This window comes from Tursiops truncatus, chromosome 2, assembly GCF_011762595.2.
Source record: "Tursiops truncatus isolate mTurTru1 chromosome 2, mTurTru1.mat.Y, whole genome shotgun sequence".
Taxonomy (NCBI): Eukaryota; Metazoa; Chordata; class Mammalia; order Artiodactyla; family Delphinidae; genus Tursiops; species Tursiops truncatus.
This window is the reverse complement of record NC_047035.1, coordinates 34,464,258-34,486,561: the sequence shown is the minus strand read 5'-3', so window position 1 is coordinate 34,486,561 and position 22,304 is coordinate 34,464,258. Positions and strand designations below refer to the sequence as shown.

General features: G+C 46.7%; 1 protein-coding gene across 1 annotated transcript in view; it reads left to right on the top strand.

Moving 5' to 3' along the window:
* Positions 1–2,430: 2,430 nt before the first annotated feature.
* PLEKHH1 (pleckstrin homology, MyTH4 and FERM domain containing H1) overlaps positions 2,431–22,304 on the top strand; it is a 52,665-nt gene continuing 32,791 nt past the window's right edge. Inside the window, exons 1-2 of the mRNA XM_033851021.2 lie at positions 2,431–2,745; positions 11,053–11,211. Coding sequence (XP_033706912.1) covers positions 11,086–11,211 — 126 coding nt within the window. The 5' untranslated portion in view covers positions 2,431–2,745; positions 11,053–11,085. The remainder of the gene's footprint in view (positions 2,746–11,052; positions 11,212–22,304) is intronic.

The window sequence follows — 22,304 nt, the reverse complement described above, 5'->3', positions numbered from 1 at the left end:
CAGCATCTAATGAAATTTAAAATTCACATTGTGTTTACACCCAACAATTCCACTTGTAAGTGTTAAACCATAAAGATAGTCATATATGTGGACCAAGAAGTATGTAAAGAGATACTCATTGCAGCAAGGTATACAATAGCCAAGGACTGGAAGCATCCTAAATATCCATCATTAGGAATGCTAGGTAACCATTTAAAAAAGTAAAGCAAATGAACAAACATAACAAGACAGAAACAGAGTTATAGGTACAGAGAACAAACAGGTGGTTGCCAGAGGGGAGGAGGGTGGGGGAAGGAAAGAAATAGGTGAGGAAGATTAAGAGGTACGAATTTCCAGTTGCAAAATAAATGACTCACGAGTATGAAATACACAGTGGGGGGAATATAGTCAATAACTATGGAATACCTTTTATGGTGATTTATCATAACTAGACTTATTATAGCGATCATTTTGAAACATATAGAAATATCGAATCACTATGTTGTATAACAGGAACTCACACAGTGTTGTAGGTCAATTATACCTCAAACACAAAGTAATTCACAAACAAACTCCTAGAAAAAGAGGTCAGATTTGTGGTTATCAGAGGCAGGGTGGGGCGGGGTGGGGGGAATTGGATGAAGGTGGTCAAAAGGTACAAACTCCCAGTTATAAGATAAATAAGTACTAGGGGTGTAATGGACAACATGATAAATACAATGAACGCTGCTGTGTGTTACTCATGAAAGTTGTTAAGAGAGTAACCCCTAAGAGTTCTCATCACAAGGAAAAAAATTTTATTTCTATTTCTTTAATTTTGTATCTGTATGAGATGAGGGATGTTCACTAAACTATTTGAGATGAAGGATGTTCACTAAACTTATTTCATGATGTACGTAAGTCAAGTAATGCTGCACACCTTAAACTTATACAGTGCCATATATCAATTGTATCTCAATAAAACTGGGGGAAAAAAGTAAGGCATCTCTAAGTGTGCTGACGTGTCACACTTAGAGTCCAGGAATGGTAAAGACAAGAGAAAAAAGCCTTCCTCAGTATTGAAAGGGATATATAAAAATATATATATGAATACACATGCATTTATGAAGACATGAATACTTATGTATGTTTTATATCTTGAAGGAATACACACAAAAATTTACAACAGTAGCTGCTTTTGAGGGGGAGTGATCTAGGGGACAAGAGACAGGGCAGGAGGAAGGCTTACTATTCATTGTTAGCCCTTCTGTATTATTTGAAATTTATACTATGTGCATGATTACCTGTTCAAAATCAGTGAGTGCATGCATGCATGCATGCATGAATGAATGAATGAATGAACAAACGAGCCTCCCTTACAAACTCCACAGGACTTGCTTCTGGGCTTCCTTAGGCAACCACTTCCAGTGTTGAAGGGGACAGCAGAGGCTAGTGTCCCACAGTCTGGGGCTGTTCTCTTCCAATCCTCAGGAGCTATGACTCCATTTGCAAGCTCAGCCCCTGAAGTCCCACTGACCCAGTTGAATTTTCACCCTTGTCCTCCTGAACTACTGGGGTCAGCATTCCATAGAGTCTGGGCTCTCAAAATTGTGCATGAGAATTACCTGGAGAGTTTATTAGCTGGGCAAATTCCCAGCCTCATCTCCAGAGACTCAGATTCAAACCTGGGGTGCAGCCAGGGACTGCCTGTACCACTGCCAGGAGTGAGACTTCTAACGCCCCTTTGGAGAAACGGACCCTGGTGATGTCCGCCCCTGTTCGGGCTTATAATGAGAGCCCGCAGGATTGGGGAAGAAAGCTCTGTTTTGAAATGCGGATTCTTCCCTGCAATATTCTCCATATTCATCTTCTTTACCCCATATCCACCTAACCAAAAATTGAGTGTTCCACTCTCCTTTGGGTGTAGGATTATACCGGTGAGCTGAGGGACTGCAAGGGTGCACAGCGAGCTGCCCGCAGGCGGTGGCCTGTTGGCCTTTCTGGCTCCTAGGCCGGCTCCTTTAAAATAAATGAGTGCATGCATATATACAGTCGGACAGACGCAAGCAAATTACCCTTTAGGCTGTGGCGAGTTTTGTTTTGTTTCAAATTACAAATCAGAAATTTGGTCTGCCAGTGGGACAGACTTCTGCTCCAAATATCCGGGCGTGACGGTTCCTGCAAGTCGCCCGACAAATGCTGGAACCTCCTTTTGGGGGGAGGGTCTGGTCTTGTGCCGCGTCCCGCGAGGGTCCCAGTTTGGTTGGGAGTTGAGCAGATGCCGGGGCTACCCGGCCGCCCCGGGCGGCAGCCGATTCGACCTCCACAGAGAGCTCGGGGCCGCAGTCCGGGAGACACGCCCCTCCTCCCCGCGGCCCACGGGACCCCGCCGCCGTCCCCGCCGCTCCAGGGACGAGCCCAGCGGTGCGGAGAGGTGGGAGGCTGGAGCCTGCTGAGGTCATTTCCTGTGCCTCTCCGCGAGCCGCCCCGGGAGCCGAGTCCGGCGCTCTGCCTTTAAGGAGCGGGCGGGGAGCGGACGAGGAGGGGGCGCGGCGGAGCGTTGAATGGGGCGCTGCGAGGTCGCCTCGGCTTTGTGCGGCCAGCCGGCGGGCACCCCTCCCGGGCCAGCCCGGCCCGCCCCGCCCATCCCGACCCCTGCTGCCGGGGAGCGGAGACCCGGCGGCCGCTGCGGACTCGGACGAGATCGACGCAAGGTCAGCGGCGGACGCGCGCGGGGGAGGACCGGGTGCCTGGTGCGCGGCAGGGACGCCAGCGAGCGGGCTGGAGGTGAGCGGCCCCGCGGGCAGAGGTGGGGTTGGTGCAGGGGGGTGGGTGGAGGGTTGGTTCGCGGGCCCGGGAGGGTGTTTGGTTGGGCGGAGAGGATCGGCTCCCTCTGGCCGGAGGGCGATTCCGGAGCAGGTGCCTCCCTACCTGGAAACGAGCTCCCAGCAGCCAGGAGCGCTGGGAGCGGCGGGTTAGGCTCTGGGAGCCCGCACTGAGAGGCGAGGAGTAGCCTTCCTGGAGAGGATCCGGAATTTGGGACCGGCTCGATCCAGTTGCTCCGGGAAGGGCCCTCGGAGCGAACTTGCAGGCTTTCCACCAAGTTGCCTGAGCTCTCGCTAGCTCTCACTCCTCCCGCTTTCCTTGAAGTCTCATCTCGGGTTGTCTCTTCTGTGATTTCTGCGTGGTTCTCTTAGGGGTCCTAGGCTAGACTCCTAGAGGCAGGTCAGCCAAACAGAAAAGAAAACCAGTTGGGTGCCGAATGACACCAGGAGCTCTGCGTCCTAGGAGCTTTAGAAAGGAATCGATTACCGGGGCGCAGGGGGACCTTAATCGAGGTAGCAGACGCCATGAAGACCCTCATCTGGGAGTAGATCCGCTCTCTGTTGGATCTGGCCCTGCCAGGGGACGTCTTCTCCATAAGCTTTTACTATGAGTACCCCTCATAAAACTCTTCCGGACAGAGCCTTAGTTCCAGCTGAAACTTCTGCTTGAAAGATCATTTTAATAGCAATTTCAATGGAAAAGACATTCGTTCCTTCATTAAACTTCTTGGACTGTCTTCTATGCCGCAGACACTGTGTATGGTAACATCACTTAACACTTTATAGAACATGGGGCTTCCCTGGTGGCGCAGTGGTTGAGAGTCCGCCTGCCGATGCAGGGGACACGGGTTCGTGCCCCAGTCCGGGAAGATCCCAGATGCCGCGGAGCGGCTAGGCCCGTGAGCCATGGCCGCTGAGCCTGCGCGTCCAGAGCCTGTGCTCCGCAACGGGAGAGGCCGCAACAGTGAGAGGCCCGCGTACTGCAAAAACAAAAAACAAAAAACACTTTATAGAACATAACTTCTAGTCTTTCTGCTTGTTATCCCCATTTGATAAAGGAGGAAGCTAGGACTCAGAAAAATTATGGTTTGCCCAAGGTCATATAGCAGAAAAGTGGAAGAGGCAAGACTCAAACGGACGCCTCCTAAAGTCCAAATGTGGGGTTTGCTTCACTGTCCACCCCCCTCCCTCTCCCATAGGCCTCTGAGGGGGTCTGCTCAGAGCTGGGTTGTGGTGGGGTACACCCGGTGGTCCCAAACTCGTTGAAACTAACAAGTGAGCTGAGAAAATGTGACTCCCCTTCACCAGTTACAGGCAAGGGGTGTTGTTCTTCCCACTGTGCTCCTGGGGGAGTGCTCTTTACTGTTCCCTCCTTCTCTCTGGGAGGCTGTGTAACTGTGTGGATCTCTGTGCTCCCTATGGGTTGAAGAGTGCTTTCTACATGCTGACGCTGAGGTGTCAGGATTCCCTCACTCCCGGTCCAAGTGACTTCATGGCAGGCTGGCCGCTGAGCCACCATCCTGCATTCTCTGGCCAGCCCACCTGAACCGTCTCTCCCTTCTGTCAAAAACGAACTCAAAACTGATCAGCTCTGTGGGGAAACTGGCCCTTGTTGCTGGCTGGAGTATGAATTAGAATAACCTCAGGGGAGGGCAATTTGGACTATTTGGCCATTTAAAAATGTATATTACTTCATCCTACAATTCCATTTCTGGAACTTTATCCTTCAGATAAACTCTGATGTGTATGAAATGATGTCTATTCATTGAACATTCATTGCAGCATTGTTTATTTTATCAAAAGGTTTAAAACAACCCAAATGCCTGTCAATTAGGGACTCAAATGAGATCATGTAATAGCCATACAGTAGAATACAATAAAGCTGTTAAAAAGCATGAAGGGAGGCTTCCCTGGTGGCGCAGTGGTTAAGAATTCGCCTGCCAGTGCAGGGGACACGGGTTCGAGCCCTGGTCGGGGAAGATCCCACATGCCGCGGAGCAACTAAGCCTGTGCGCCACAACTACTGAGCCTGCGCTCCAGAGCCCGTGAGCCACAACTGCTGAGCCCGCGTGCCACAACTACTGAAGCCCGCGCACCTAGAGCCCGTGCTCCGCAACAAGAGAAGCCACAGCAATAAGCCCACGCACCGCAACAAAGTGTAGCCCCCGCTCGCTGCAACTAGAGAAAGTCTGTGCACAGCAATGAAGACCCAACGCAGCCAAAAATAAAATAAATAATTTAAAAAAAAAAGCATGAAGGGAGAATGGGATAGATAGATAGATAGATAGATGTAGGAAACTCTGAGTTATATCCACCATTTGTGTGTGTATATGTGTGTGCATCGTATATAAGAACACTCGTATATGCACTAAACAGCTTGTATTTGCACTGAAAGACACAAATCCCCATGACAGTAGTTGCCTCTGGGGAGAACTATGGCTGGAGTACAGGGGTGGGAAGAAGGCTTACTTTGCACCATATACTCTTTTGCCTAATATTCAAAAATAAAGAGATAAAATAATTTTTAAAAATCCCCTGACCTCCCCTCTGATCTGGTGGTGAGCACATCTGTGGGCTGCATCTCCTACTATGCCCAGGGCACTGTGGGTTGGCCTTTTGTTTGTTGATAGTAACTGTCATTTATTGAATGCTTCCTGCGTGCCAGGCTTTTGTAATACCTCCTTTAATTCTCAGAAAAATCCGACACAGTGTGGTCTATGAAATTGCCATTTTCGAAGGTCAAAAAATGGTTAAATGTTGACAGTTTCATATGGTTCCACCTAATATTATGGCTCTCCTTTTCAAATATTATTGCCCTCAATTTCAAATAGGCTCAGAGAAGTTAAGCAAATGGTCGAAGGTCACAGGATTAATTCGTGCTTGAGTCAGTATTCAAACCCAGGTCTTTTTGCTGCCAGAACTCAGGATCTCACGGACTACACTCTGCCGTTTCTCTTTACTGGTTTTGTCTTCGTGGTTCTCTTAGCCCCTTTTCGTATTCAGATCCCAGAAGGCTTGAACATGCTCACCTTTTCCTGTCTCTCCCAACATTGTGAAATGCGATGCTTAGTACCCAAAAGAGGTTAAATGCATGTTGTTGGTTTGATCACCTGACAGTGAGAGATGGAGGGAGTTGTGCCCCTGTGTCCACTCACCCTCCCCCCCCAGCTCCAACCCCAGAAAGGGGGCGCAGGGCTCTTACTTGCCCACGGTTGGGCACGTGGTTAGCCTTATCTGCGGAGCCCTTTCCAAGTGGGAATGACAAAAGGTGCTCGCGCTCAGAGAGTGAGCCACAGTGAGGTGACAGAGGAGAGCCTAGTGGAAACTGCACCCAGAACAGAGTCCCTGTTACCTTCTGATGCCTCCTCCAGCGACCTCTGACCTCTTTCTTTTAGGCACTTGTGCTGATTGGCCCTCTTTGCAGGAAAGTCCCAGGATATTCAGACGGGAGACCTGAGCCCCACAAGCCACAGGATCTTTGCTCATCTTTATGTGCCCAACCTCACACACAGGAATCACTTAACAAAAGGCGGTTAAATTAAATTAAATTTTAGCATTTTGTGGATTTCTGGTCAAATCCCTAAACTTGCCAGAGCTATCCCAGTTCGAGTTTGTGTTTTCTCGGAGACAGGCTAGAGTCTGAAGTTACCTAACAACGTCCTGCGCCCTCTCTTCACCACAGTCCTACACGCAGCCCCGGCGTCTTGAGGCATATCTCTGCTAACTTCTGTGGTGTGTCAGTCCAGGGTGCTGGAGGGCTTAGGGAGTTCCGAAGTAGGTGCCAAGGCCATGGCAACCGTTTGACTCTTGCCTGCCAAGCAGTTTAGCACGCTGGGCACTAGTGGGGCTCAAGAGAACTGGCTTTCACGAGAGTGGCTGTGAGCTGGTGATCATTAGCTGGCTGGAGGGCACAGGGGGATTTATTGTACTGTTCTCCCTACGTATGTATGTTTGAAGTTTTCCAGAATAAAACGTGAAACAAACCACTGAGCTGGGGTTTGTCCCCAGTTCACATCCCGTATATCATTTCCTCATCTAACACAACACATTAATGCTATATGTGCGTTAGGCTAGCCTGGTAGCATAAGACTGTACCACCACTACGGAAGCATCTTCATGGAAAGAGGACAGTTTTAGATGTTGGGAGTTCAGGATGCTTGGCCCAGCTCTGATACTCCTTGGCTGTGTGTCTCTAAGCAAGCCACAGATGTGATGAGTTTTCTCATCTGTTTAGTGCGAATTATATCACTTGTCCTCCATCTCAGGGATATCCAGAGGGTAAGGAGAGAAATAACACCTGATAAGGCAATGCTTTGAAGAGTCAAGGACCATTCTGCAAGTTCTTTCTGCTTATCCTTGCGCATCTTTATGGGAGGTACAAATGCAAGGTGACTTAGCAGTTGAGGTTCATCTTACTGGTACCGTCCCTTAACATCCTGTGTTATATAGCCGCAGCTCTGGCCACCTGCTTCTGTCGGAAGAGCCTCTGGGCCTTGGCTTGGCAGCAGGCACCTTGCTCCAGATCCATTTAGAAACCTTTTAGCTCCCTTCACATGCCGAGACAAGCCTAACAAGAGTGCCGTCTCCCTTGCCAGCATCCGCAAGGCAGGGAGAGGATTAAGCAGAGCACTTGATGGGTTCAAAACCTTGATGTCATGAGGATGCTGGATTGGGGAAAGTGCTCCCTACAGACTAGGTAGAATCTCAGGTGTCACAGCGAGGCAGAGACCAATGACATATCTTGTTTCCAAAGTCCCTGGAGATTTTGATAATTTGGGTTTCCGCTCTCCCAGTGGAATCTGAGCTGCAGTTTTAACAATCAATAAGAGGGAATTAACATTCACCAAACTTTTTTTTAACAACACAAAAGGATTGAGTTTCCCCTGCCCTTCGGGTTTTACTTGGGTGCTTTTTCTGCTAATTCTTAGCCCAGGGCTAGGTTGCAAGACTCCAAGGTCCTACCTTCGGATCTGCCACTTTTTTTTTTTTTTTTAATTATGCAGGGAAAGTAAAATCCCCTTAAAGGACAAAGAAAACCAAACATGAAGCCTCCGGGCCTTCTGTGGAGGCCCCACAAGGTTCTGTTGTGTCTTTTCAGCTGTGATCTTAGCTCAGAGAAGGTCATGTTTTGTTTTCATCTTTTGTCTTCCTGCCCGTTCCAGTTGGTCCCAGTCTTTTGAGGTGGGGATTGCTGGGAGGTCACAATGTCGGATTGTTTGGGATGACAGTTCCGGGAGAGCAGGGCTGACTGAGGTCATGTGTCCAGTGTTCTGAGCAGCCCAGAACCGAAAGACTCCATCACCTGACCCGTCAGTGGTTTAATTGTTGGGCCTTTCTCTACGGGTCTACTGACCCTGTTTCCTAAACAAAAAGTCAGGACACATGATAAATGTCTGTGCTTATGGAGGTTAAAGCGTCAGAATATTTGAGACCAGGGTACCCTGGGAAATCTGGGGTGTAGGTTCGCCTTAGTGCCAAGGATCCTGAGAGACCCTATAAAATATTTCATTCTTAACAGTCTACCCGACTCATTGTGAAATCAACATTGTTTGCAGTTTCTGGATGGGTAAGGAGCACAGTAGCTAAAAACAGGCATTTTGGAATGAGAATCCCAGCCCTACTACTTACCAGCTACAGAACTCTCTGTCCCTCTGTGTCCTCACCTGAGAGTATGGACTAGTGCCCACTCCTTGTCTCGTGGGTTCTCTTGAAAATTAAAGAGGCCACACGTGCCTGGCATGTAGTAAGGACTCAATAAATAATAGCTGTTTGTTGCGTATAATGGGAGAATGATATTGTAAAAGTCAGATGTGGGGTGAGAAGCAATATTGGTGGTTAACCTATCAAGGACAGGCTCACTGATGCTCCAGGGTAATTTCAGTGACATACAGGAGGTGGCTGGGTTTTCTGAAGCCATGTGGCTCCTGAAGAAGGGGAAGGAGATTTTTTTTAAATGACAATTTTTTTAACCTTTCTTTTTCTTTATTTAAGTATAGTTGATTTACAGTGTTGTGCTGATTTCTTCTGTACAGCAAAGTGATTTAGTTATACATATATATACATTCTTTTTTTTTTTACATTCTTTTCCATTATGGTTTATCCCAGGATATTGGATATAGTTCCCTGTGCTATACAGGAGGACCTTGTTGTTTATCCATTGTAAATGTAATAGTTTGCCTCTACTAACCCCAAACTCCCAGTCCATCCCTCCCTCCCTCCCTCCCCCCTGGCAACCACAAGTCTGTTCTCTAATGACAAATTTTTATTATGGGAAATTCTAGGCATATACTCAAGTAGAGAGACCAGTACACACATAACCCAGCTTCAAAAATTATCAACATTTTCACAAATTTTACTGCATGTATCTCCCTCCACTCCAGCTCCTCGCCCCTACGGTGAAGTGTTTTAAAGCAAACCAGAGGCATTATATCATTTCACCTGTAAGCCATATGTATCGCTAACAGATGACATTAAAAAATACTATCAAGACTCCCTGCTTCCACTGCAGGGGGCACGGGTTTGATCCCTGGTTGGGAAACTAAGATCCCACATGCTGCACGGAGCAGCCAAAAAAATAAAAATTAAAAAAATTAAAAATGATAGGGCTTCCCTGGTGGTGCAGTGGTTGAGAATCTGCCTGCCAATGCTGGGGACATGGGTTCGAGCCCCGGTCTGGGAAGATCCACATGCTGCGGAGCAACTAGGCCCGTGCGTCACAACTACTGAGCCTGCGCGTCTGGAGCCTGTGCTCTGCAACAAGAGAGGCCGCGACAGTGAGAGGCCTGCGCACCACGATGAAGAGTGGACCCCTCTCGCCGCAACTAGAGAAAGCCCTCGCACAGAAACGAAGACCCAACACAGCCAAAAATAAATACCTAAATTAACTTAAAAAAATAAATAAATAAATACATAAATAAATAATAGGGACTTCCCTTGCGGTCCAGTGGTTAAGATTCCATGCTCCCAATGCAAGGGGCATGGGTTTGATCCCTGGTCGGGGAACTAAGATTCTGTATGGCCCATGGCGTGGGCAAAAAAAAATTTTTTAATAAATAATTTTTTAAAAAATTATAAATAAAAATAAAAAATATATTATCAATCTAGAAAATTAACAATTATTCTTTAAAATCACCTGATAGGGAGACCATATGTCATGGTTTGGGACAGACCAAATTTATGCTTGTTGCCAAACATAATTATTAATAGCACCCTGGAAGGGGGATTTAAAAAGTCCTGGTGGTGGATGTGTCTTCCGGCCCTTCTCTGCTTTGTGCCCCCTCTGCGCCTGTGTCTCCCTTCTCATACACACTCATACATCCTTCTTCATTTTCTCATCCCTGACCCAGGTTTTTTTTCTCTAAAATATGTTCAGGAGACATCTGGGTAAATTCCCCTGCCTGGAAATATTATAGGTGTCTCCTTGGCTTGTTCTGAATTTGTCTAAAGTGTTTTCTAAAGACTTGTGGTTTTCTCCAGAGGCTACAGCAAAATATGTACCAATTTTCTGATTTGCATTTTATAACTTAAAGGAAAGAGTGAGAATCCGTTCCAAAACAGGATGATTTGATGACAATATATGAAATCCCAACTAAATAGAAAGTTGTCAAGGAAATTTGAAGCATTACATTTTCGTTCCATTTTTTCCCATCTAAAATCTGTATAGTTGTAAAGAATCAGTACTCACCTGGGAACCAGGGTTCCGCCTCCAGTTAGCCACGTGATCATGGATGAATCTGTTACCCACTTTAAGCCTTCCCTAAACACCCTCCCCCCAGCATAGTCTACTCCATATCTCTGCTTCCATTTATCTGCATATTGATTAGCAATTGCGACTAGATTGTAATTTTGCAATTAGACTTTACTAAGAGTTCTTCAAAAACACAAGGGGACCTCTCTCATTTCCCTTTGCATCTCCAGTGCCTAGAACAGTGTCTGGCACATAGATGTTTGTTGAATGAATAAATTTTTGTTAAATGGATAGTTGAATGAAAAACAAATGAGCCTTACTTTTCACTTCTGTAACAATGAGACTAGGTTCTCCTTGCGGTTTCTTGGGTTTTGTGATTTCCTGAGGTTGCGCAGCTACCTTCTGATGGAACGGGACATGCTGAGCTCAGAGAGCTGGCCATGGGACAGAGGGAGAGCCAGGCTCACTTACCTTCCCCCGCCCTGTTTCCTCTGTCCTCCTTTGGTCTCCTCCTCCTTTCCGCAGAGAACTCTTCCTCACACACTTACTTATCTTTTCCCCTCTCTGTGTGCTGGCCCTCAGGGCTCCCTGGAATCTCCAGAAGTTGCTTCCATCATGGCAGAACTCAAGGTGGAGACCAGGACCAGTGTGGACTGGCAGAAGCGCTGCCTGGCCCTGGAAAGCCAGCTATTCCGGTTCCGCCTGCAGGCCAGCAAGATAAGGGAGCTGTTGGCCGACAAGGTGAGTCCTGGAGAGCAGGCAGCCTCTAATGTCTCTGCAGAGGTCACTGTCAGAGAGGGAGAGTTGGGGAAAGCCAACTTTCTTTTTTCCTTTTTTTCCTGATTGGTTGATAGATTGAAATATATTTGACATATAACATTGTGTTTGATTGGTTGATAGATTGAAATATATTTGACATATAACATTGTGTAATTCAAGGTGAGCATGTTAATTTGACCCATTTATATATTTTAATATGATTGCCATTGTAGCAGTAATTAGAACGTCTATCATATTCCATAATAATCATGTCTTTTTAGTGGTTGGAATAATTAAGTTCCAGTCTCTTAGCAAGTTTGATGATTATAGTACAATATTGTTGTCTGTATTCACTATACTGTGCATTAGATCTCCAGGGCTTATTTATTCTCTGTTGCAGGAAGGTGAACTTTTAATAAGGTGCTTTCCATTCTTGTAAAATGAAACCCAAGGTAGTTTGTTTTTTCAAAGACCAAATTCTAAGCAGTTGACTAATCTGTCATCTTGCATCCTTTCCTGCTCTGCTTCTCCATGTGACACACCAAAGAAACGATACAGGTCTTCACGGTCGTGCAACATCTCTTGAGTCACGTGTATGTACAGTGGAGGTTCTATTATTCCCCTAACATTTCTTCCTCAATGTGGGGAAGGACGATATTTTAGGAGAGAAGAATGGATATCCCCACCCTGCTGCTCACCCTCTATTAAGATTATGAGCTGTGGAAGGCAGGCTGGTTTCTGGTGACAATGATACAGATTTTGGAGCCAGACCTGCCTGGCTCTGCCACTTCCTAGCTACGTGACCGTGAGCAAGTCCCTTCACTTCTCAGGCAGGGACACACATGTCTGCCTTTCGGAATTATTTTGAGAATTGTATCAGATGACATATATAAAGGTTCTGGCATAGAATCGGTTTTAAATGGGAACAGTTATTATCTTTACAGGTTTGGGTGGGCTGGGCTGGGAAACTGACCATTATTCATAATGTTTCCATGGGAAGATACATTCTAAACGGCTGTTTTCAGAGGCATTTTGGAGCATAACCCATCTAGAAAGTGGCAACCTACACTAAATTATATATATCTTAATTGAATCAACCATTCTGTCTATAGTTTTGTTTACAGTAGCCATCTGCTAGTAAACCCTTCTTTCCTAGTACAAAAGTAAAATTCAGTCCACCTCTAAGTAATGCCAAAGTCTTGATGAATAAAGCCTGCATAAATGACCTGTTTTCTTGACAACCCCACAACCTGGAGTCCAAGAAGACCAGTCATTGACATCACCTCTGCCCTTCCACTGCTGAGGGGAGTGGCCCTAGACTAGCTTGGACTAGAATTCATGAACCTTGGGTGTGCTGGCATTGCTGTCTCCTAGTTCAGGCTTTGCAGACTGGAGACTGGCAGGGTTCCTTTGGGTGTGGTTCAGGTACTGCTAGTAGAATTCAGCCACCTCGGGGAAAGGGAAATAAACCTTAGACACTGGTGTGGTCCTGGGTCCCCCTATGCCAGAAAGCTAGAGTGCTGGTTAACCATGTATGTTCCTGGGCCCCACCCCAGTCCTCCTGATGCAAGTCTCGTGCTGCTAATTATCTGTATGTTTCAGAAGCGCCCAGAAGTTGGTCTTGTACGCTATCAAATTTGAGAACTTTGTCTTGTGTATGGAATTGGAGGTGTGCGAGGGAAGGAAGGGATAAGAAGGGATTGATTCAGCCAGCTGGTCTAAAGCACATCTCAGAGCCAGGAGACTTCTGTTTCTAGTAATAACCTAAAAATGACCACCATGAGACACCTACTCATACTAGATTCAATATTTAAAATATCCTTCTAAGTGCAGAGCTGTGTACTAAAAAAATGAGAGGAATCCTCAGGGGGCAAAATGAAGAGGAAAAACCAGAGTGGAACTCAACACTGGCAGCTGGGTTGGGACGGGTGAGTGTGACCTCCCTTTAGTAATGCAACTGTCAAGGTTGAGTTTTAACATCTGTGGAGACAGAGATGAGGTCTGGCCAGTTGGAGGCTGGAGCTGAAACTGAAACTTCCCAGGTAAAGTCAGGACTATCAAAGGAATTTACACGAAATAAAAAGGTGCACAAGGAGAAGAAAATCACCCACCAGCACAGGGAGATGACAGAACAGCTCTCATACTTAGCCAAGGCTCTGGGCAGAAAAAAGAAAAATAAAGAAAATGAAAATTGTTTCCCGAGAGCCTGATGACGTTAGTGGTTTAACATGAGAATTTATACTATCTGTGTGGATTAGGAACATGAAGTTCTGGGCCAGTGATAACCCCAGAGACCTTGTAGAAGCAGACACAGAACCTCTTCTGGAGGAACAAGACCTCAGCCCTGATTACACAGGATCCCCACAGAGAAAAATAACGTCCTTAGTGAAGATGAATATATGATCCACGATGACTAAATACTTGGGAGAATAACCCACAGTGAGAGAGAGTCCACGTATGCAACAAACAACTGGACTCGATCACCACAAGAATTTCTAATAATAGAACCGTTGGCAACACACTAAATCAATGTGTTCAGAACTATTGAAAGGAATTCCCTGGCGATCCAGCAGTTAGGACTCTGCTTTCACTGCCGAAGGCCTGGGTTCAATCCCTGTCGGGGAACTGAGATCCTGCAAGCTGCATGGTATGCCCCACCCCACCAAAAAAAAACTATTGAAGACATAATAAAGTAATTGAAAATATAAGACAAGAACAAGACACCATCCAAAAAGGTGAGAAAAAGAACCAAATAGAACTGCCAGAAATGAAAAACGTTTGCAATGAAATTAATGTTCAGTGGATAAATTAGTGTTCAGTGGATAGATTAATGTCAGGTTAGGCACCATGTGAGACAGACTTCACGAACAGAAAGATAGACCTGAGGACAGCATAGAGAGATGAAGACACAGGCTGAGATGTGGTTGCCAGAATGACAGGATCCTTATAGAGATTCCAGAAGTGGAGAAGAAAGTGAAAGAGAGGCATGATTCAAGGAGACAATGGCTTTAAAGTTTCCAAACTGGGTGAAAGACTTAAAGCCTCAGACTTAGGAAGCAGGATAAGACCAAGCAGTATATATGTTTAAAAAATCCATTCCTTTTCATGTAACATTCCAGACATAAGCAATCTAGCTCTGGGGGGAGGTCTGCGACATGTTTGAAGGTGGTTCACCCTCATGTCCACATTCCAACTCCTTCCCTTTGATAGCACGGGCCAAAGGTTGCCTTCATTCCTTCTACTCACATCCCATTGGCCACTTATTCATGTGGTTATACCAGGCTGCAGGAAAGATTGGAAAGTGTAGTCTTTATTCTGGATAATGATATGCTCTGTTAAAAGTCAGAGTTCGTATGAAAGAGCAGTGGAGAACAGAACGTGGGGAACAAAGAGCAGTCTTTAAGTCTAGATTTTAAGTCTAGAATAATAGAGATAACAAATAGAAATAGAGCGTATAACTTTCAAATCAGGAGAGCAGCTACTGGAAATGGAATAAAGTCTATTAAATCCAGGTGAGGAAGAGAGAAAGGAGTATAGGAAAAAAGTAGGAAATACAAAGCACAAAATGCAATGGTAGCAATAAATCCAAACACAACATTTTAAACCAGCTATACTTCAATTTAAAAAAACAAAGAAAGAATCCAAATATATTGGTCATAAATAGACCTATACAAGAATGTCCTTTGCAGCAATGATGCATGAAAAATTGGAAATACTCTAAATGTCTATCAACGGGGGATGGATAACCATGTTGAGTGTATTTGTACGATGGAATAGTACATTGCAGTTAAAAATGAGTCAAGTAAAGCTACATGTATAAGGTCAATAAATCTCAAAAACCAACATTGAACAAAAGAGATCAGAAGGATATATATATAGAACAATACAGTTTATATAAAGTTTTAAAACCTGCACAAAACAGTACTCTCTGTTGTTTAGGGGTGTATACAAATGAGGCAAAAATGTAAACACAGCCAAGCATAGGGTAAGTACACTTGGAAGGAGAGGGGTAACATTGGAGAGAGGTACACTGGAGGCTTCACATGTCTGTTGTGGTCCATTTCTTAGGAACAGCAGAAGCAGAGATGACAAAAATTAAGATTTGACCAAGATGAATGGTGGATACATGTTTTAAAAAAATATTCTCTGCATGTTTCTGTTGGCCTGAAATATTTCATGATAGAAAAATATTTTTAAATGCCTTCCTCCTCTATTCCCCAGGGGCCTCAAACACATTATAAACAAACACCCTCTTCTTCCACAGCCCCTTGGGTCTGGGTAGGTTGAACTTCTACAATATCGGCCCCTTCTTCTCTTCCAGACTGTATTTGCTCACCATCAAAGTAACCAGAATGCCCTCCCATAACAATGTTGGGGGCTCAGAGCGTGACTTGGGTAAAGAAAGGAGAAGTGTATAGACACAGGGCGGAAGAGCCTGGCGGTTCGGGAGGGGAGAGAAAAAAATCTTGACTAGGAATCATGGGCTGGGAGACTTAAGTAGGGAAGAGGGCTGGGACATTAGCCCGACACTGGACCTCTTGGCAGGAAACCTTAAGGCCGTAAACACCATGTTGCTCAATGTGAGGGCTGTGCCTATCACCTGCTGTCATCCCCAAACCAGTAGGCCAGGTTCAACAATTCATTAGAGGTTTTCCCCAATACGTCAAGGTAACTTTCAGGTCAGAGGAAGAGATGACCCAGGTTTCTCAGGAGAGCTCCTGCCGGGCCTGGGCCCTGGGCCCCGTCTCTGTTGCTGCTCCCAGAACTTACTAGTTAGTCATCGTCAGCACCCACCTGCACCCAGGTGAGCCAGGTCAGCTGGGTCCCTCTGGCCAGCCCCCGCCCTCGCCTGTCCCCTCCACCTCTGCCGTTCCGCACAGCCCGCCCGGCCGCCCGTGGAGATTGCATTGCCTGGATGACGGATGGCCACTCACTCGCTGCAGGCGGTCGTATAGGGCAGGCCAAGCCTGTGTGTTTCCCAGGGGCCCGGCCCTGCCTGGGATCAGGTACTGCGCACTGGCCACTAAGGCTTGGAAGCAAGCCCTCCTCCTTCCCCACCGCACAGTCTGTTCGTACCTGACTCCCTCTTGCAGAATTGCCATTCGAGACAGGATAATCCCTCACCTAAGGGTGAGAGAGGGCAGGAAGGATGAGGAGAGGAGGCAGCCCTAGACCTTGCTTCCGCTGGGACACCTGTCACCGTCTGATGTGCCCTTGCCCGGGCTGCCCATTCCGAAGCCAGGTGAGCTGTGGGTCACTTTCCATCCAGCACAGAAGTTGAGGGAGTGGCTCATGTCTTAGAGCTCACATCTTGTCTGCTCTTGGGAACCGTTTCCCCAGCGCTCTTCTTGGTTGAAGAAGTCATAGAGGTAGTCAGATCAATCTAAAAACTGATGCTCTTCTACGAGCTGGATATTAAAAATCCCTTGGACTTTGTTCATTCTTGCTAAACTTGTGCTTCAGTTTTCTCATCAGAAAAGTGGGAGTATACTGTCTATACTCAAAAGAGCTTTGTATCATGATGAATACATGGCATCAATATTAGGACTAAAACAAGTTTAAAATTTTTGATTTATTTACTCCCTCTCTGCTTCCAAAAGGGATTTGCGTGCATCTATTAAAGAGAAGACATTACGTAATAAAACATCCGTCATTTTTGAGCTTGAATAGTTTTCACTGAGGCACCTCTTCCCGAAGCCTGTTCCGGTGGGACTGTGTGCACTTCCTCTTTTTCTAGAATCCCTTACTAGTTTCTCCAACCAATGTTTTGAAATACAGTAACTCAGTTTTGTATTTATATACCAAAAATTTGTGCTTCAGGACTTTTTTTTGAGTGTATAAATGGTTCAGTTCAGTCCCTTAAACAAAGGAACAATGACTATTGCTTCTCCCCGCTCTGACCACGGATTATACAGAGGCGGTGATTCAGTTTAGACACCAGCTTCACAACGTGCTGATAGAACACAAGGCCCAGAAAAACATATCCTTAAATACCTCAGAATTTGTGAAAAGGCCAGGTACTATAAAAGGAGAATACTAGGGCTGTCATGACCAGTTGGAAATAAAATCTGCATAAAGTCATCACAGAATCAGCCTTAGAAGATCTCCTTGCTGATGGATCCGATATGCTTTGGGAGTAGATGCCTTCTAGAACTTTTATTCACTGTGTATGAGTGCATACGTGCGTGCGTGTAGAGAAATTTTTTTATTCTCCTAACGCGCATTTTTAATAAGGCCCACTGTAGTATTTCTCAGGAACCACAGTCTTGCTAGAGCTTTGTACTCCTATAAAGCCATTCGAGAAGGATCCTGTGCCAATAGGGGCTCTGCCCTGGGGTGCTTGCTGTGTGTTCAGCGGCCAATCTAGTGTTTTTCAGAGTGTGGTCTGTAGACCACCTGCATCAGGATCACCTGGGATATTCTTTTCAAGCACATTCCTGGGCCATGCCTCAGACCTGCTAAATAAAAACCTCTATAGTCAAGGCCCAGGAATCTGTAACAAGCTCCATGTGAATCCTTACGCCCCTGAGGGTGTGAAATCTACTGCCACGAACTCTTGCCCTGGCCATGTCCCTGGGCTCATTCACCTGTCCTTCTAGTGGACGCCTTGAGCCCTTTGAGCCTCAGAGGGGGTTCTGGGTGGGGGGGTGGGGAGCAGTGGACCCACAGACAAGACTTGGAGTCCTTTCTTTCCTGCCTCTTCTGCACTCAGACAGCAGGGCGGCCCCCCAGTTTTATCTTGGGAATGAGCATATGATTTCAATTGGACAAAAGATTTGATACTAAAAAAACAAAAAGTTGAGAATCATTGTCTTTGATTACAACAGAGTTAGAACCATTTAACAGCTAAAACTGTGGGTTGCAGTCTCAAAGGCCTGCACGTAACTAAACTGACATGAGTGAGGATTCGGGGCAGTGTGCTACCGCTTGAGGAGGAGGCCAGGTATTGCCATGAGAAAAGGTAATCCTAGTGTGTGCAGATCTCCTGAGTTTTCAGGAGAAGCTGGAAATCGGGGATTGCATGTGGAATCTGGGTTTTTACGGGGTGTGAGATTTGGATGTGAGGGGCACGGTGGCTAAGAGTATAATAGACTCCGGAGCCAGTCCTCCTGAGTTTGAATCCCGGCTCCGCCTCCTAGCTGTGTGACGTTAGGCAAGTTACCTAACCCCTCTGCGTCAGTTTCCTTATCTGTACAACAGGGATAATAATAGGACCTGCCTTCTAGGATTGGGTTGAAGATTAAATGAGTTGATATACCTAAAGTGCTTTAACCAGTGCTGGACACATAGCAAGTGGCCTTGTTTAGTTATATCTGTGTTGCCACAATGCCCGCAGCACTGTAGGTCTTACGTGATGCTCTGTAGGCTAATAGTTGGCAACCTCTGACTTAAAGCCATTCTTTCTGCAGATGGATCATAAGTAGGATGGCCGGGTAATTTATCATCTAAACCGGGACGCTTTGGAGAGAGAAAAGAAGGCTCTATTACTAATTATTCTGGATGACAGGTGACCACTGGACTGTCCCGGCAAGCTGACCCTGATCCTAAGTGCCACCTTTGTATATGAAAATCCAACAAGTGGCTTATAGCTGCGAACTGCTCAGTAAGTGCCAGGTTGTGCATGTGAGCTTGACATGAGGCATCTCCTGTGATCTTCACAGCAGTCCTAGGAGGTGGATACTAGGAGGTGGTGAGGAAACTGAGGCAAAGAGAGGTTAAGAATTTATCTAAAGCCACACTGGGGTGGAGCCAGTCGGGCTCCAGAGCCTTAGGCTTACCTGTACCATTCTCTCCAGCCGGTGCAAAGCAGTGGTAAGAATGTTGAACCCTTTGCAGAGGGGTAGCTGAGACCCAGCGTGGCGTGGCTCTGGGCTCAGCACGCAGGTCTGTGCTGGGTGCGCAAGAGGGTGCCTGCTGCCTTTGGGGCCAGTATTTCACAGCGTCACCGCGTGTAACAAGGAGCTGTGGACATGGGGATTAAATACCAGGCTGGTGCCCAGTGCATTTCATCAGGTCGCTGCAGCCTGTTCTAGGGTGGCTTACGAGTCTCAGGTTAAGTTGCAGCTGGTGAAAGTCGATCCTGCCTAAAAGTCAGCTGCCCAAACCTGACACCGCCTTGGCTGGTGTGTCAGCCAGACCCACAAGCTAAAAGGATAGCTGAGGACACGGTCCCAGGGAACACTCTGAAAGGAGAAACAGAACCCAAATAAGGGGGGCCTGCGAGTAGCTCAGCTTTTCAGATGTCCGGGTGTGGCCCTCTAAGTGAGCATAAGGAATGATCTGCCATCATGAGAAGTGTTGATGCTGGGGTTAAAAGAAGAGTTTGAAAACCCCAAACATGATATTCCGGCATAGACACCCCTGGGAGTGTTCCAGTGGCAATGAAGAAAACGTGTTTTCATAAAAACAGAGGGAAACATGATGTTAAAGAGATTCTCTTCAAACAAGGGTGGCGGGATGTTGGTAATTGTTGGAGCACAGTGATGGATACATAGATGGTCACTGTACTCTTCTCTTTTAAAAAACTTCCAGATGTTCCCAATAGTTTTAATGTTCAGAGATTCGCTTTAGAGAAAAGAGAATACTCTAGCATAAAGGTGAATACAGAACGCTTTGAGTCTCGAGTGTCCTTGCCCGGAAGATAAGAATGGCTGGAGGGTCGGCAGCAAGGAGGACCAGGTGTCTGTTGGGCCAAGACTGGGAGGAGACCCTAGGCTCCGAGGGGCGCCTTCCTTTCCATCCGCTTCGCTGATAGCATACCTTAAAATATGTCTAATATTAAGATCTTGGGGGCATAAAATACTCACCATGTTGTCAGTGACAGAGTGATTTCTGCCTTTGACCAGTGTTATTGACCACTCTTGACACAAATGGAAATGCCCAAGTGGGAGGTAGGACTCAAATACATTCTATTCATCCCTCTACCTTGGTTTCTCCATCTGTAAAGTCACGAATATGAATGATCGTTTCCTATGGAAATCGTATGTGTTCTGAGCTACAGAGCAGATGTCAGATCTAAATGAAGGTTCATCTCTAACAAGGACCTACTGTAGAGCACAAGGAACTCTGCACAATGTTATGTGGCAGCCTGGATGGGAGGGGAGTTTGGGGGAGAATGGATACCTGTGTATGTACGGCTGAGTTGCTTTGCTGTGCACCTGAAACTATCACAACATTGTTAATCGGCTATACCCCAATATAAAATAAAAAGTTAAAAATAAGTAAATTAATGAAGGTTAATCTAGGAAACTTGTCAAGAATCCAAAGCCTTCCCATTCAGTATTTCATTATATTCTTAAAAATTAAATGCTCCCAGTAATTGTATTAGTTAGGGGTGTCTCTGATGAGGGCAGAGACACCAGCTCTGGCCAGCTTAAGTAAACAGGGAATTTATTAGGAGGAGCCTGGGACATCTCAGAGAACTGAAGAACCTATCTAATAATCAGGACTTGGTAAAGTTTGTGCACGTTCTCTGGTGCAGCCCCCTGGCTCTCATCTCTGGCCTCTTTTTTTTTTTTTTTTTTTTTTTTTGCGGTACACGGGCCTCTCACTGTTGTGGCTTCTCCTGTTGTGGAGCACAGGCTCCGGACGCGCAGGCTCAGCGGCCATGGCTCACGGGCCCAGCCGTTCCACGGCATGTGGGATCTTCCCGGACCGGGACACAAACCCGTGTCCCCTGCAGGCGGGACTCTCAACCACTGCACCACCAGGGAAGCCCTATCTCTGGCCTCTTAATCCCACATTTCAGATTCCTGGGGAGAGAGAACCTGATTCGCTCCTGGGGGGAGAGAGTCGAGTCTGGTGCCCAAGGGGGAAGGGTTATATAGTACTAACCTGGTCATGGGTTATGTGTCAACCACTCCCCCCAACCCCGCCACCAAGTAGAATTTTTTTGTGTGCTAGGAAGCCACCCCTATAACCATAATATTGGTTTATTCTATGCTGTTACCTCCCCCATAGCTACAAAGGGCCAAGGGCTGTGTGATCTTGGAAAGGCCGTCTGGCTGTAATTGACGCCTGAGTCTGGCCAGAACCAACCCACTCTCTCAGGCTTGAGTCAAGAGGTTCCATCATGGGGCTTCCCTGGTGGCTCAGTAGTTGAGAGTCCGCCTGCCGATGCAGGAGACACGGGTTCGTGCCCCGGTCCGGGAAGATCGCACATGCCGCGGAGCGCTGAGCCTGCGCGTCCTGAGCCTGTGCTCCGCAACGGGAGAGGCCACAACAGTGAGAGGCCTGCATACCGCAAAAAAGCCTGAGTACAGGAATGCCTGTCAAAGATGGTCCTGTCTATTGGGAGCCCAGAGGGCATTTTTGTCACATGGGTTGTAAATCTTGAGTTTTATTTGGGATCCTCAGTCCTTTCAGAGGGACTGTGTACAGAAAACATCTGTCTCTCCCCAACCCCAAGGAGGAAAAAAACGGATGAGGGAAGGCAGCCCTGAGAACAGAGTGTCCCCAGGTTCTCAAACATGAACTGCTCTCGGGTAACCCTCCTTTCACTGTCCAGCACCAGGCTGGAGGGCTCCTTTTCTTTCATCTTTTAATCAAGGAGGGAAAGCAGCATTTCAGCTGAGCAGATGAGAGGTTGGGAAAGAGAAAAAATTAATTGCTCAGTTCACTGGTAAATATCAAGCCAGGGTCCAGGCCAAAGGGAGAGGTTGAGTAGCCAGAGAAAAGGCCAAATCTGCAGAGATAAGGTGGGTGAGGGCTGGACTGGAGCTTGGCAAGCAAGGCCTGTACATCCTCATGGAGGACAAGGCTGGGAGGTTATGCCTCTAGTGTATTTTTCCTGCATACCTGTTGCCCTGGGGCAAGGCAGGGCGGGGAAGGAAGCAGTTGCCTGACTAGGCTGTGGCCCATGGCGTTTGGTAGGAGAGTGGAATGTATGACTTTGCTCTGCTTCCGCAGGACTTTTGTGTGATGGTGTAAGGTTTTGGCAGTGCACTCTGAGCCCTGACCAGGGGGAGGGTGGGAGCTGAAATCCAGCTCACACTTCACTCAACGGGCTGTGAGCTCACGAAGCTGCAGAGATGCCGTGTGGGCCGTGGGCTGGTGAGCTGCTCCTTAGGCTTCAC